Source organism: Gossypium raimondii, chromosome 12 (assembly GCF_025698545.1).
Source record: "Gossypium raimondii isolate GPD5lz chromosome 12, ASM2569854v1, whole genome shotgun sequence".
In the NCBI taxonomy this organism is placed as follows: Eukaryota; Viridiplantae; Streptophyta; class Magnoliopsida; order Malvales; family Malvaceae; genus Gossypium; species Gossypium raimondii.
Window position 1 is genome coordinate 23,367,384 of NC_068576.1, and position 17,214 is coordinate 23,384,597.

The 17,214-nt window shown below is 34.7% G+C and overlaps 1 protein-coding gene across 1 annotated transcript in view; it reads right to left on the reverse strand.

The window, feature by feature from the left end:
• LOC128035477 (uncharacterized) overlaps window positions 1–7,900 on the reverse strand; it is a 32,275-nt gene extending 24,375 nt beyond the window's left edge. The window contains exons 1-2 of the mRNA XM_052625222.1: window positions 7,822–7,900; window positions 7,301–7,540 (exon numbers count right to left, since the gene is read on the reverse strand). Coding sequence (XP_052481182.1) covers window positions 7,301–7,540; window positions 7,822–7,900 — 319 coding nt within the window. The remainder of the gene's footprint in view (window positions 1–7,300; window positions 7,541–7,821) is intronic.
• Between the last annotated feature and the right edge of the window lie 9,314 nt (window positions 7,901–17,214).

The following is a 17,214-nucleotide window of genomic DNA, read 5'->3' on the forward strand; positions in this document are numbered from 1 at the left end:
GTTAGCTTTGCCGACTGAGTTAGAGAAGATTCATGATGTGTTCCATGTGTCTATGTTATGCCGTTATCACTCAGATCCGTCACATGTGATTTCTCCGACAGAGGTTGAGATTCAGCCAGACATGACTTACGATGAAGAACCGGTAAAGATTCTAGCTCGAGAGGTCAAGCAACTAAGGAACAAAAGTATTGCACTTGTGAAAGTATTATGGAATAGGCATGGGATAGACGAGGCCACATGGGAGCCCGAAGAGGCTATGCGAAAACAATACCCAAATCTCTTCACAGGTAAGATTTTCGAGGACAAAAATCCCTAAAGGGGGAGAAATGTAACATCCTGAAATAGGGCCTAAATAAAATAGTGGTTACGAAACCATGAATCAGAGATAGAAAAGTTTATTGTGATTAATTTTTATGATTTATTGATTGATTGGATGCATGTGTTAGAATACCGATAAGAAATTTCAACGATTGCATGTCTGAATTGCATATTAGGGTTTAATTGCAAAAGCGGGTAAATGTGAGCTTTAGATGATAAATGATTAGATAAAAGTGCATAATTGAAGTAGAGGTCCTTAAATGGTAATTAGACCATTAAATTTTCATGGAAAAAAATGGGCATATGTAGATAAAAATAACTAAACTTTTAATAAAGGGCATTCTAGTCATTTGGTAATAAAAAGAATTAAAAGGGAAATAGATGGCAAAGTGTGCTCATCTTCTTCCATAGGGCTGAAACTTCAAGGGACACAATAGCTAAGGTTTCTTCACTTTCTCAAGCTTATATTAACTGCATCCAAGCCCTATTTTTAATGTTTTTTTTTATGTTTTTGGAGTCCTTGTAGCTCAGTTTAGTTTATTCTACCATTAATTCATGTTAGGGTTCATATTTGGAAAAATACCCATAGCTGAAATGTGTTTATTTTGGTGTTTTATGGCAGAATATGAAGTTTGAAATTATGTGAAACAACTTTTGCTAGGCATTTTTAAGTGAAAACGAGTAAAACGACATAATCGGTAAAAATACCTAATGTTCATAAGTAAATGTTAGAGTGAGAATTTGATGTTGCCATAAAAGGGAAAGATGTTCAGCATGTCATAAAACATAAGAATAAGGGATGAAGTTTAATTTCTGAGCTTGGGGAAAAAGTGTAAATATGCAAAAGTTTAGGGGCAAAATCATAATTTTGCCAAAGCTCAGGTCAATGACTGTTTTGATGAACGTCAGCATTAATTAAGCTAAATTTGCTATTATAAATCAAGAGGAACGAAATCCAGAGTTAGACCGGGGAAAGAAAAAGGTTGAGGACTAAGTTGCTAGATTTTATCGTATTTTGTATCGAGGTAAGTTTACGGTAAAAAAAAGCAATATTTCAATAAATATTATTAAGATTGTTATTTTCGAGCAATTATGTACTTATTTCATGAAATTATTTAATGTTAACTCAAGTATGAGATGATAGAGAATCAGTGTAAAAAAGTCCCGTTGAAACATTAGGAATGTAGCGGATACAAATGTCATGACATTCGGGGAATTAGATCCCATGTAAGACCATGCTTGGGACATGGCTTTGGCATGTTAGTATCAAACAGGAGACCCGAGTATCCCTAGTATTCCAAGTGGTTCAACAGGCTAGTAAATAGACTATGTTACATGAAAGTTCAGGTAAAAGCATGATAAATAGATTAGGTGAGTTATAAGGGTTAAGAATGTAACACCCCTTACCCGAGACCGTTGCTGGAGTCGACCACGAGGCGTTACCTGACTTAACTTACTAGTTCAAAGCATAAAAATTAGCTTTTCAAATTAATTCACTCATGTTCAATCAATATGTCCCTAAAAAAGCCTTCGAGACCCTAAAACATGCAACAAAAATGGCTTGGGTCCAAACCGGGAACATTAAAAATTTTCCGAATACTGAAACAAATCAAAATAATTTATTTTACTATTCACAATAAAACTGTCCACTTGCATTACAGTCACTAATTTAATTATAAATTGAGTTATCAAACTTGAAATTTAGATCCGTAAATTTTCCCTAAAACTAGACTCATATATCTTCTTATTATAAAATTTTTAGAATTTTTGGTTTAGCTAATTAGTAGAGTTTATTCTTTAAATTTTCCCTATTTCACTATTTGACAGCTCCAACCCTCTTCACTAAAAATTAATTATTTCATTGTACGAATTGAGATAAGATTTATGTTTGTTTCTCCTGAAAATATACTCACTAAGGAATCTAGACATATAAATTATGACTCATAATTCTTTCTGTACAATTTTAATGATTTCCTAAAGTCGAGCAAGAGACTTCAAAAACCATTCTTACCCTATCTCACTAAAATTCAAATATTACAAAATATAAAATTTATTTTCCTACATCATTTCTTTCATGTGAAAATAGACTCGATAAGATTTAAATATATATCTCATTCACTCTCTAATTCCATTTCTACTATTTTTGGCGATTTTTCAAAATCACTTCAATCTTCTTGTCCAAAAACTATTCTATTGCAAATATTTACTCTTTTATAATTTTTTTGTATTAGTTGTCATTTAGGCATACATAACACCAAAACATGTTCTTAAATAGTCATTTCAATAGCTAATCATTATTTAGTATTTAAATACTATTCATTAGCCATATCATAAGGACACACACAAAATGACTAAGTCCTTATACATGCCATAACTTAAAACGTTTCGAATCACAAAATACCGAGATGGTTTGTTGATAGTGTGAAATGATCTCCGATGCCCTTACGATCCCTGAATTGGCTTGACGATACTTGGTACAAAATATGATCAAATTTAGCAACTTAGTCCTCAACCTTTTTATTTCCCCAGTCTAACTCCGGATTTCGTTCCTCTTTATCTATAATAGAAAATTTAGCTTATTTAATACTCACATTCATCAAAACAATCCTTGACTTGAACTTTGGCAAAATTACGATTTTGTACATAAACTTTTGCATATTTACACTTTTGCCCCAAAGCTCGGAAATTAAACTTCATCCCATATTCTTTTTTTTAGGATATGTTGAACATCTTTCCCTTCTTTGGCAACATCAAATTCCCACTCTAACATTTACTTATGAACATTAGGTATTTTTACCGATTATGTCGTTTTACTCGTTCTCACTTAAAATCGCCTAGCAAAAGTTGTTTAACATAATTTCAAACTTCATATTCTACAATAAAACATCAAAATAAACACATTTCACCTATGGGTATTTTTCCAAATATGAACCCTAACATGAATTAATAGTAGAATAAGCTAAACCGAGCTACAAGGACTCTAAAAACATAAAAGACATTAAAAACTGGGCTTGGATGCACTTAGTATGAGCTTGAGAAAGTGAAGAAACCCTAGCTATGGAGTCCCTTGAAATTTCGGCCGTTATGGAAGAAGATGAGCACATTTTGCCATCTTTTTCCCTTTTAATTCTATTTATTACCAAATGACTAAAATGACCTTCATTAAAACTTTACTTATCTTTATCTATGCATGCCCATTTTTTCCCATGAAAATCTAATTGTCTAATTACCATTTAAGGACCTCTACTTCAATTATGCACTTCTATTAAATCCTTTATCATCTAAACTCACATTTACCCATTTTTGCAATTAAACCCTAATATGCAATTCAGACATGCAATCGCTGAAATTTCTTATCGGTATTCTAACACATGCATCCAATCAATCGTTAAATCATAAAAAAATAATCACAATAAACTTTTCTATCTCAGATTCGTGGCTTCGCAACCACTGTTCCGTTTAGGCCCTATTTCGGGATGTTATAAAGAATATCTCAGTTATCAGTTGAGAAAGAAATTTCAGCAAGGGAGGAATAAGTTATAATCCTAAGTTATTTAAATAAGCAAGTAAGTAAACAAGTAAAAGAGTAAGTAAAGAAGAAAGTAAAGATCATGATACTTGATGATAATTTATGAGTATAATTATTTATGATAAATGTTGTTATTTATTTGCTTGTAAACTTACTAAGCTTTATGCTTACTTCCTTTATTTTCCTTCATTTTATAGTATTTCCATGCCAATTCAGGGATGATAAGGAAGTCGGAGATCGTTTCACACTATCAACAGGCCATCTCGATATTTTGTGATTCGAAACGTTTTAAGTTATGACATGTATAAGGACTTAGTCATTTTGTGTGTCCTTATAATATGGCTAATGTATAGTATGTAAATACTAAATAATGATTATCTATTGAAATGACTATTTAAGAACATGTTTTGGTGTTATGTATGCCTAAATGATAGTTAATACAAAGAAATTATAAAAGAGTAAAAATTTGCAATGGAACAGTTTTTGAACAGCAGCATTGACGTGATTTTGAAAAATCACCAAAAATAGTATAAATGGAATTAGAGAGTACATGAGATATAGATTTAAATCTTATCGAGTCTATTTTTCACATGAAAGAAATGGTGTAGGCAAAGGAATTTTATATTTTGTAATATTTGAATTTTAGTGAGACAGGGTTAGAATGGTTTTTGAAGTCCCCTATTCTGACTTTAGGAAACCATTGAAAATTGTATAGAAATAATTATGAGTCATAATTTATATGTCTAGATTCCTTAGTGAGTTTATTTTCATGGGAAATAAACAAAAACCTTATCTGAATTTTGTATAATGAGATAATTTAGTTTTAGTGAAGAGGGGTCGGAGCTGTCAAATAGTGAAATAGGGAAAATATTAAAGAATAAACTGTACTAATTGGTAAACCAAAAAATTCTATAAAATTTATAATAAGAATATTTATGAGTCTAGTTTCAGGGAAAATTTACGGATCTAAATTTTGAGTTTCTCAACTCGAGTTATAATTAAATTAGTGTCTATCGCGCAAGTGGATAGTTTTATTGTGAATAGTGAAATAAATTATTTTGATTTGTTTAAGTATTCAGAAAATTTTTAATGTTCCCGGTTTGGACTCGAACCATTTTTGTTGCATATTTTAGGGTCTCGAAGGCCTTTTTAGGGACATATTGATTGAACATGAGTGAATTAATTTTAAAAGCAATTTTTTATGCTTCGAACTAGTAAGTTAAGTTAGGTAACGCCTCGTGCTCGACTCCGGCAATGGTCTCGGGTAAGGGTTGTTACAAATTTAGTCCTCTAACCCGATTTTTATCAAATTTTACCATTTTATATGAACCAAATTACAACCAAATATTCTAGGCTCTTTAACAGTCCCTATTATACATCAAATTCACTATCAAACCTTTAAATTTTGACATTTTAACAATTTAATCCTTAAATCAAAATCTAACAATTATCACTTCACAAAACAACTAAAATCTAACAAACACATAGTTATCATAAAACAATTCAAGATTAATCAATGGAAACTTCTAAAATTTTTAATAGATTCAAAAACAAAGGTATGGGTTAGCTAGACCTAGTTGCAACGAGCTCAAAAACATAAAAATTACAAGAAATAGAATTAAAACAAGCTTAGATGCAAAAGAATTGAGCTAGACGAACCCAAAGCTCCTCAACAATAGTGTTTTCTTTTAATTTCAGTGAAACAATGCACCAAGGAAGATGATAGCATTATTTTTATCATTTTTCTTAAGTTACATTTATTAATTTACCTTTTTGTCCCTCAATAAAAACTTCATTTCAGCTAATTACTACCCATTATCGTCTAGTACATATATAGTGATGGTCTAATTACCATATAAGTCCTTCCTCATATAAGTTAAACTATTAAATCGTCCAAATGCAATAATTAACACATTTTTTAATGTTTTTCAATTTAGTCCTTTTTCTTTAATTAGCTAACTAAACATTAAAATTTCTTAATCAAACCTTAATACGACCTTAATGACTATAAATATTCTATAAATAAGATTTATGAGCTGACACAAAAAAAATTTGGGGTCTCGAAACCACTATTTCGTCACCACTAAAAGACGGGTCGTTACAACTACCCCCATCGTAGGAAATTTCGTCCTCGAAATTGTTACCTGAAAATATATTTGGATATTGTAATTTCATCAATTCCTCAGTTTCCTAGGTAGCCTCCTCAGTACCATGTCGATGCCATAAAATTTTCACCAACGGTACTCATTTATTCCGAAGTTATTTGACTTCCCAAGCCAAAATTTTCACTAGTTCTTCAAAATACATCAAATCTGGCTGTAATTCAATCTAACTATAAGGAATCACGTGTGAAAGACTAGATTTGTACCGTCTCAGCATTAAAATATGGAACACGTTATGAATTTTCTCGAGTTTAGAAGGTAAAGCTAATCCATAAGCTACAAAACCAATTCTTTTGGTAATCTTATACGACCCGATAAATCTCGAACTCAGCTTTCCTTTCTTGTCGAATCGTAGCACTTTCTTCTACGGAGAAACTCTTAAAAATACTCGATCGCCAACAACAAATTATATGTATATTCTTTTCAAATCCGCATACAACTTCTGTCAATTAGATGTAACTTTCAAACAATCTCAAATAATTTGAACTTTGTCTTCAGTTTTTCAAATCAAATCAATCCCTACCATCTTGGATTCCTTAACTCAGACCAATACAACGGTGTTTTACATTTTATTCCGTATAAAGCTTGAAACGGTGCCATTTTGATACTGGAATGATAATTGTTATTACAAACGAACTCATCTACAGGTAGATATTTTTCCCAGCTACCCTTGAACTCGAGTATACAACATTGTACCATGTCCTTCAAAATATGTATTACTCATTCTGATTATCTGACCGTCTTAGGATACTCAAATTGAGTTTAGTGCCCAAAGTTTCGCGAAGTTTACTCCAAAATCTCGATGTAAACCGTGGATCATGATTAGAAATTATAGATGTTGGAACTACGTGCAACCTCACAATCTTTGACACATACAATTCTACTAACCTCTCAACTGAGTAATCTATTCTGACTGGAATAAAATAGGCCGACTTAGTCAATCAGTCAACAATCACCTAGATCGAGTCTTCCTTTTTTAGAGTTACAGGCAAACCAGATACAAAATCCATCATGACTCGCTCTCACTTCCATTCATGAATCATAATGGGTTGTAATAATCCCGACGACACCTGATGCTCTACTTTTACCTGTTGACAAATCAAACATTTGGCTATGAACTCACAAATCTCACATTTTATACACGGCCACCAGTAAATCAATTTCAAATCCCAATACGTTTTCATGCTACTTGGATGAATAGAATAGGTACTACTGTGAGCCTCTGATAGAATATCATGTTTTAAATCTAATCTATCTGGAACACAAATTCTTTCATAGTAAAGAACTGTACCACAATCACCAATACTATATTCAGCAGTCAAATTATCTTGAACCAAGTTTCGTTTCATTATCACCAATAATGTGCCATCATCACTTTGCAATTCCCGAATTCGTTGTAGAAACAAGGGTTTAGTCTTTAGTTCCACCAATACAAAACCATCAGCATTCAAAGCCAAATGAGCATTCAACGCTCGAAGTGCAAACAATGATGACTTTCTACTGAGTGCATCCGCAACCACATTAGCCTTTTCTAGATGGTAATCAATAACCAAATCATAATCTTTCAATAGCTCTAACCAATGTCGCTGTCTCAGATTCAGTTCCTTCTAGGTCATTAAATTCTCTAAACTTTTATTATCAGTATAAACGTGACATTTCTCGCTATATAAATAATGCCTCCATATCTTTAAAGTGAAGACAATCACGACTAGCTCAAGATCGTGTGTAGGATAATTCTTCTCATGCGGCTTTCACTATTGAGAAGTATAAGCTACTACTTTCCTTGACTTCATTAACACATACAACCCAAACCATTGAGAGACGCATAACTGTAGACAACATATGCCGTCCCAGACTCAGGCTGAGTCAATACTGGAGCTTCGATTAACATGTTTTTCAACTAATCAAAACTCTGTTGACATTTATTAGACCAAAAAAATTCAATGTTTTTCTATAATAACCTAGTCATTGGTGAAGCAATGATTGAGAAGTTTTTAACGAATTGCCAATAGTATCCGACGAATCCCAAGAAACTTCAGACTTTAGAAACATTCTTCAAAATTTTCCATTCAATAATCGTAGATACTTTTTTGGGACTTCAACTTTCGATAATCTATACGTAGTCTCATTGACTTATCTTTCTTCTTCACAAACAAAATTGGAGCACCCCAAGGTGACACACTCGATCGAATAAATCCGTGATCTAACAACTCTTACAACTGCACTTTTAACTCTTTTAGTTTTGTAGGGGCATCTTGTACGATGTTATCGAAATTGGAGTTGTTGCAGGCAGAAGTTCGATCACAAATTCTACTTCTCAAGTTGGTGGAAACCCAAGAAATTCTTCAGGAAAAACATTAGCATAATCCTTGACTATAAGTACTTAATCAAATTTTGACTCAGTCACCTTCGAATCAAGAACGTAAGCTAAATAAGCTTCGCATCCCTTTCTAATCAATTTTTAAGCTGACAGTGCTGAAATTACATTTGATATACAATCAACCTATCTTTCCTAACACAAATAAATTCACCATTCAGACGCTTCAAAGTAACTTGCTTCCTTTGGCAACTCACTATTGCATCATGCTTAGACAACCAATCCATTCCTAGAATGATATCAAAATCATCAAAAGGTAACAACATTAAACTAGAGGGAAAATCATAACCCTTAACTTTCAGTGGACATGATTTACATATCTGATTAACTAAAACACACTGACCCAGTGCATTCGTAACTTTTACAGTATATTCAGTGAACTCAACAGGTAATTTCTTTTTGTTTACTAATGCAGTGCATATATACAAGTGAGTTGATCCAGGATCAATCAATGCATATACATTAATATCAAAGAGAGAAAAAGTACCCGCAATAACGGTTGGGGCAGTAGCTTCCTTGCATAGGCTTTAGCTGGTGTTCTCGCTTCAGACCGTTCATTCATCTCCCTATTCTTCCCTTGACCGGGAGTAGTGTTCCTACCACTTCCAGATCATCTACCTCTTTGTGAAGTTGCTTCAGGCTTGTTTGATTGATTGCCAAAATCATTTTGCTTTTTCAAACAATCACAAAGGAAATTGTTAGTAGATCCACAATGAAAACAAGTTCCCAACTTTGATCGACATTCACCAAAATGTCTTTTGTTGCATTCATCACAAACAGGAACATTTCTCTCAACATTTCTTACACTTCATATGTAACGCCCCAAAATTCAAGTCTCTAATTTTTGTATGTTTTCGTAAAAATTTCTTGGTTGCTTTATTGGCTAAGTGTTTTGGGTGTGCTTGGGAGTGTTTGAGAAGCCTGGGTTCAAGTCTTGGCATTTGTAGAATTTTTAGTTTTGCTCGAAATTGAATCTGGACACTGGAACATAGGCTTTATAAATATTAGTGCTTGTTCTATGACAAAAGAGCCTATTGGTCCAGTGGTAGGTGGCGTTTGAAGTACTCTTAAGGTTTGAGGTTTGAGTCCTGTGTTGCACTATGGAGTGTTTATTTTTACCACTTGTGCAGTGAGGTGGTGGAGTTTGACTGAAATGCCGTGGAATTTGAATAGAGAAGTGAATCATGGAGAGAATAGTGGGACTGTGATTGGGTGGAGTGAATCCAGGAGGGATAAAGGGAGAGATTTTAGGACAAAATCAAGGAGTTGTTTTGTGAGGAGTGTTGTGCCGTTTGGGGTAAGTCAAGCATTGAGAATTCGGCTGGGGGAAGGTGTTTGTGCCGAATTTGATCATTTTTCACTTAAGGTTATCAATTTTGGTTTATTTTTGAGTTTTTCTCTCAGTCTGCTTTGATTTCTATGAGTTTTGGGTTTCACATTTTAGTTTCGATGTCAAATTTTGCCAAGTTCTCGAAGTTACTCTCAGGTTTGCTCATTTTTTTCATTTTCTTCTCTTTACCTTAATTTCTTTTTCTTCCATTTTTGTTTGTTGTAGCCGAATTCGATCTTTTTTGAATCCCTTTTCTCTTCCCTCTTCTTTTTTTTGCCGTGCTAAATCACTTTTCTCTTCTCTTCTATTTCTTTGGCCGAATGTCCGTCTCACTCTGTCTTTGATTTCTATCTCTTATTATTTAACTTTGTGATCGAGATATATTTCATTTTCCCTTATTGATTGTGGTTCAGCCGATTGTCTCCATTCCATTCTTTGACAATTCGAGTTCCTCATGGAGGGAAGGAATATTCAAGTGTTTTTAAGTCGTCGAAACCTTCCTGTCGTCACATGAACATAGGTAAGTATATAGTTTAGTATTCCAATGTAAAGGCTGAGTTCTTTCTTTGGGTCTGTAAGTTACCATTTGTGGTTTCAAATCACATGATTATGTGATACGGTTTAATGAAGTCCGTTGTGATGTAGATATCTGTCAAGAAGATTTTTGTCAACCTTCGTCGGTGGTATAAGTGGGCTAAGCCACTTTTGTCAGTCAAGGCAAGTATTAGTTCAATTCTGGTTAAGGTTGCAAAAGAAGGATATTACCCCTTTTTGTTTAGCGACTAATAGAAAACGTGTTTGGATGCAGATTTTGGGTGTTCGTGGATCTTTATGCGTTTTCACAAACAGGTGTGTAATCACCCCACTACAACTGTAGATTGGTGAAAAGCCGAAAAGCCGTAAACATGGCGTTTGAGACCATACGGGCGTGCGAACGCTCAAGTGGTAAGCCCAACTTGCGATTCATGGGCAAAATGACTGAAATACCCTCAAAGGGTAAAATGACCGAAATACCCTCGAAGGGTAAAATGACCGAAATACCCTCGAAGGGTAAAATAACCGAAATACCCTCGAAGGGTAAAATGACCAAAATACCCTCAAAGGGTGAACTGACCGAAATACCCTCAAAGGGTAAAATGACCGAAATACCCGTGAAAGGTAAAATGACCGAAATACCCCTAAAAGGTAAAATGACCGAAATACCCCCATAGGGTAAAATGGCTATTATACTCCTAGGAGTTCAAATGAGTGTATGATCGATTTGCTCTATGTTATTATGTGACTGTTACTGAGTTTAACATACTGCATACACGTTTGATTTATAACATGACATACTGCATGGGGTTGAGATTCTAATATAGGGAAGCACATCGATCTTGGTGGCTTTGCCACATATCTTTATTTATCGCGACTTTTCTGCGTTACTGTTACTAGCAGTTTTGCTGTGTCGTTATTACTGGTAGCTTTGCTGGGATATTGGTGTGTTGGCTGGGTGGGTCGATTTTATCCCCACATGGTGTGTTGGTGGTACGAAGTGGTGTGTTGGCTGGATTGGGATGGGTTGCATTACTGCATTGTACTGATTACTGTATTGGGCTAAGGCCCACACTGTTACTGTATTGGGCTAAGGCTCACACACTGTTACTGTAATAGGCTAAGGCCCACACTGTACTGATACTGTACAGGGCTTAGGCCCAGACTAATTCTGCATCTTGCATAGTGATTGTCTAGAAGGGGATTACACACTGAGTTTTGTAAACTCACCCTCTCCTTTAACTGTGCAGGTAATCCCCAGCCATAGGCGATTCGGTGCTACAATGGACTCGGAGATGGCCACACAATCACTGTTTTTCATATTTTTTTTATTTTGATTTAAATAATAAGTTGGGTTTTGTTTTTGTAATAGGGCCTTTAAGTTGGTGTAAATTTTTAATTGGGCTTTTACTTTAATATTTTAAATTGCTAGTTTAGGAGAAAATGAATTTTAAAATAATTACCGTTTTCAAACACACGAGTTTTAAACTATAGAATTCAAAAAGCTTTCGCAATTTTAGACTAATTGATTAAATTAATATCATATAACAAGACAGACATTTCGACTAATTGATTTGCTAATTAATAATAAAAAGGGGTTTATCTTCAACTTAGAAAAAGAAAAAGGAAATCTACCAACGAGTTCAAATTTTCGAGTGACACTTTGATGTGACACATCAGATCCGACCATAATGTCTAGGCCGGGTTTAGGGTGTTACAACAAACACTAGTCGCTAGAGAATTAACAGACTGGAAATTGATTTGCCTTAGTTTCTATCTACCAGTGAGCTCTGAAGGGGCAGCTGATTGACTTGAGTCATTTCTAAATTTCTTTGATGGAGACATTTGAGCAGGCTTGAACGTCCCTTTTTTGTTAAAATATCAAAATTTTGAATCTGACTATCATTTACTTTTGCAAATTTCTTCAATTTTTTGAGCCCGTTCTAAAAGTTTTACAAATTCCCTTTAACTTTAGTGTTGCCACATACATATGGATATCATCATTCAACCCATCCTCAAATCTAATACACAGTTCTCTCTCATTTGATACTATATTATGAGCATACTTGCATAACTGCACAAATTCCCTTTCATACTCGTATCAAGTCTTTCTTTTTCTTGTCAGTTAACATCCGACTAACATACTTCTTCTTGAATTCAGTCTGAAAGAAATCCCAATTAATACGATCATTCGATGTCATTGTGCTCAAAGTATCTTACCATAAATACGATTCATCTTTTAGTAACGACACAACACATCTCAAACAATCTTCAAGAGTGCTTATCAATTCTGCGAAAACTCTCTTTCTATTCATTAACCAATACTCGGCTTTTGCAGGATCATCATCTTCTTTGCCTCTAAATTCTTCCTCTCCATATTTTCAATTTTATCCACTGATGCTCGGGTAACTGTTATAGGTACAGGATTTTGAGGACCTAGGGGTGTCGGATGAGGCATAGTAGGGGTGGAGGTAGCGGAGTTACAAGATTTGATTACTTAAATTCATTGAACCACTGGTTCATCATTCCAAGGAACACTTTGTTCATTTCATCACCAAAGGACTCTAGAATAGATGCACTATTACTTGGTTCAGGATTCGAAGCTTTAACATTATTTTCAACTTCATTAACCACAACCCGGTTCGATTCAGCTGACATCTTAAACCTATAAGAAAATAAAATATTAGAACGGATCAAAAGCATCACACAATCACAGGGTATATGTGGCATGTATATACTAAACTCTACTCTACTACATTAGTCCTAGAATCGACTAAACCGTAGCTCTGATACAATTAAATGGAACACCCCTGACCCTTTTCCATCATCGAATTAGAGTTACATAGCATTACCATACAATCAGAAACATTTAAATGTAATATCATTCAACATATTAAAAATATCATAAACCATTCATTCACATGCATACACTCCCTAAATCAAGCACTTGAGGCCCTAAAAAGAACTTAGGAGAAATTCAAGACTAATTCGAAACAATTTGGAAAGATTAGGAAAAAGTCACAAATTTGAAAACAGAGGTTACATGGCCGTATGGCCAGGCTGTGTGACATGGCCCTAGGCTGTGTGACTTTTGCAATAGGGACACACGGCCATGTCCCAGCCTGTGTCCTCACCCATGTAACTCTTTGAGTAAGTTCACACGGTCGTGTCACACTCCCGTGTGTTAGGCCGTGTAACTATCTAAGTAGCCCCACATGCCCGTGTGTTAGGCTGTATGCTAGGCCGTGTAACTCACTAACTTATACCCTAAGAAACTATCAGATGACACACAACCGTGTCGCCAGGCCGTGTGCCTCATAGGGCTAAATCACATGCTCGTTTCTCAGGACGTGTGAGTCCAACTTTTACCTAAAATCAAGCCAACTCAAAACCACATCATGCATAACCTTTCATCCTATTTAAGAAAACTTTAAAAAGGACCTAAACATCACTCAAACACACATCAAAATGCCATTTCAAGCTCCTAAGTCAACTAACCAATATGCCATTCAAAGGCACCACAATTAACAACCAAACATAACATGCCAAAACAAACAAAATTTCCTCATTTCAAGCATCATAACTTAATTCAACCACTTACTAAAACATACCACAAATTGACCATTTCCAAGCCAACACCGTCACACTAAAAGGGGCACATATGTGTAATTAGGGGTACCGAAGTACAATCAGGGGCACGTATGTACAATTAAGGGTACCGAAGTACAAATAGGTGCACGTATGTGCAATCAGTCATTAGTTAGCTATAAACATTTAATTAAAGAACTATAATGTAAAAATGCAAGTAGAAATTCAATTACATATTGAAACACTATGAACTTACCTACTTTTTTATTCCGAACAACACGCAGGGACTAATCCACTATTTTCCCTTTTAGTCGGTAATTGTCTTTTTGATCCAAGTTTTTATCTATATAATAATTAAATACAATACATTAATCTCATACATATTTCACATTCCATTCAATGCATATGACCCTTAACTTTTCATTAATTTCACATTTTTTCTAAAGACCAAATCATTAACAAAGTGTCCACTAACAATCGAAAAAGGCAGAGGTGCTTTAAAATTTTCAACATTCATACCTTGCTTACCTTGAAACATTGGAAGAATGATATCTTGCAATTGATCGTGATGGAAATCAGTAGGAAACAAATGATGATTAGAGCATTGCAAGACTCCTTTCAAGGAAAAATCAACATTTCGATCCAAGGTTAAACAACAAAACAAATGTTTGAATGGGCTTTCTCTAAGACCAACAAAATGGCCGAATTGATCGATAGAAAACAAATCACAATCAGAATAAAGACCAAAAAGATTCTTACCTGACTTACCTTCAAAAGTTTGAAAATTATTCACAACATCCAACTTACCTTTTTCAATTAATTGAAAACGTCGTATGTCAGAAAGATAATGAAGTTGGAACCAGTCCGTGGGTGAAATTTTGCAAACCTGAAACGAAGAAGAATCAAAAGGCAAACTCAAACAGGGGTTAGCAAAATTTTCCTTACTTTTTCTTGCTTGCTTTCTTCACTCGTTTCTTTTGCGAACTCTTTTTCTTTTCCACTCGATTTCTTTTCAAGCTCTCTTTCAATTTCTTTTTCCACTCTTTCTTTTTCTTCTCTTTCAATTTCTTTTTCAATCTCTTTTTGCTTTTCACTCTCTTTTATTTTTGAAATCTCATTTTCATATTTTTCTTTTTCATTTCTTTCATTTTCATTTTCTTTATTCTTTTCTCGCTCAAAATCTTTTACAACCAAAATTTTCAATTTGATTTGGTCCTCATGGACTTGTTCCGGTGTGAGCGGTGCTAAGGTGATTTTCCTTCCTTGATGCTTGAAGGAATACCTATTGGTACGTTCATCGTGAGTGACCTTGTGATCCAATTGCCATGGTGCTCCCAGCAACAAATGGCAAGCTTGAATAGGTACCACATCACAAACGACTTCGTCTTGGTATCTGCCGATGGAATATGCAACACGCACTTGTTGAGTAACTTCAAATTCACCTTTGTCGTTAAACCACCGCATCTTATAAGGTTGGGGATGCTTGGTAACGAGTAAGCCAAGTTTTTCCACCATTCTAGTGCTGGCCACATTTGAACTAATGTCACCATTAACAATGATGCAACAAATTTTATCGTGGACTCGGCATCGAGTATGAAACAGATTCTTATGTTGCGGTTCGTTCTCCAATTGTTGAAGACTTGAACTCATTTTGATGTCATCAAATCTTCTTTATCTTTGTCGGATATTACTTGGAGTTCTCCTTTTTGTATTCGTCGGAATTCAGATCGTATTATCCTTTGCATTTCTCGCTTCCATACTTGGAATTCACATTGTAAAATTCTTGGACATGTTTCAACAAAATGTTAGAAAACAAAAGATAAATTAGAAAGAAAAATAATCCTCACCACAAAATCTCACAAGTTCTCTCGCAAAGAAAATAATAAATGGCACACCACTCGTGTTTCACTCTTATTTGGCTTTTCTTCTCTCGAATGAACTCATGCTCTCTTGCCTTTTACCACTCAACCTCGTCTCACAAATTCGTAATTCGTCTCGGTAGACTTAATTTGCTGCTTGAGGGTCGGTTTCAAAATGGGTTACAAGGGATAATGTCAGGTGTAAGGTAGGCTGAACAAAGAAAAAAATTGGTTTAAAGTGTGGCGTTGGGATGGATAAATAATGGTAGGAAGGGATACTTGATGATCGGAGTAATAAGAGATGAAAATAAAACTCGCAAGACTTTTCACTTCTTTTTTTTCTTCTTCTTTTTTACTCCTTTTTTTTTGCTCACTTCTTTTTTTTCTTTTTTTTTGATTTTTTTTTGAATTTTGATTTTTTTTTTGTGATACTCCAATACAATAGTAAGGTAAATACAAGGAAGGAAAAAAAATTAAATTACAACTCAAAATTTTTTTTTATTTTTTTCTTCACGTTCCGAACCTACTTGTGGCCTTGTTACGAACGTCGGTGCTCCTCGTTTTGCAAGCTCTGACACCAAATGATGTGATCCGGCTCGATGATGTAGAGTTGAGTCACTTGTTTGCCCGATCGTCGATGAGAAAAGTCGTTCGTTTGGTGAGAAAAATGGATTTTGATTAACTTTAAGCGGAAGTTGGAAAAAGGGTTCAAAGGATAGGTGAAGTTTGATGATTGATGTTAGGTTCGGGTTTTACAAGAAAAATAAAGTTTATAATTTTAAAGTTAAAATGGAGATGGTAAAGTGAACTCAAGCTGAAGAACAATTCAATACTATATGAAGTATTGCCCCGGGACTTATGTTGCTTAAGGTGAATTTGATGGATAGTCGAAGATGGACCTTGACCCGTTACCTATATTGAGGTAAGAATCAAAGGTATAAAAAAGGTGGGGAACGCCACACCAGAATGGTGATAAGTTCAAGGAGTCGGGTTGACGCCACTAGCGAGCTAGATAAGTCAGAACGAGACTCGTACGAAATAGGATAGGAGTATACCTCTCAATAAAGTTTTCAATAATCAAATTCTGTAACCTTTTACAATAAACAAGTAAGCTATTTATAGGCAATGACTAAGCTAGCCGAATGGGCAACTTAATGGCTAAGAATTCAGCCATGAATATGCTAGAAATTTCTAGAAAGAAATAATTAATTTGCTGAATGTGCATGAATTAAGCATTAAAAATTCGGTTCATGTCTGGAGATGATGCATGGATTGACCGAATCATCATGTTGCTTCACTAGATGCATTCATGCATCCTTAGCCCTGAAGAATCTCCATAATTCCATGAATGTGCAGCCCTTTAATGATCCTACATCTCCTTGGCTGAATGAGGCATTAATGTGCCTAAAATACTTGAATGGTCATCTTGAAAATGCATGAAACGTCCCATGTACTTTCCCCCATAAATATGATCCATGAATCTTCAAATACATTAACTTTCAGCAACTCCCTCTTGC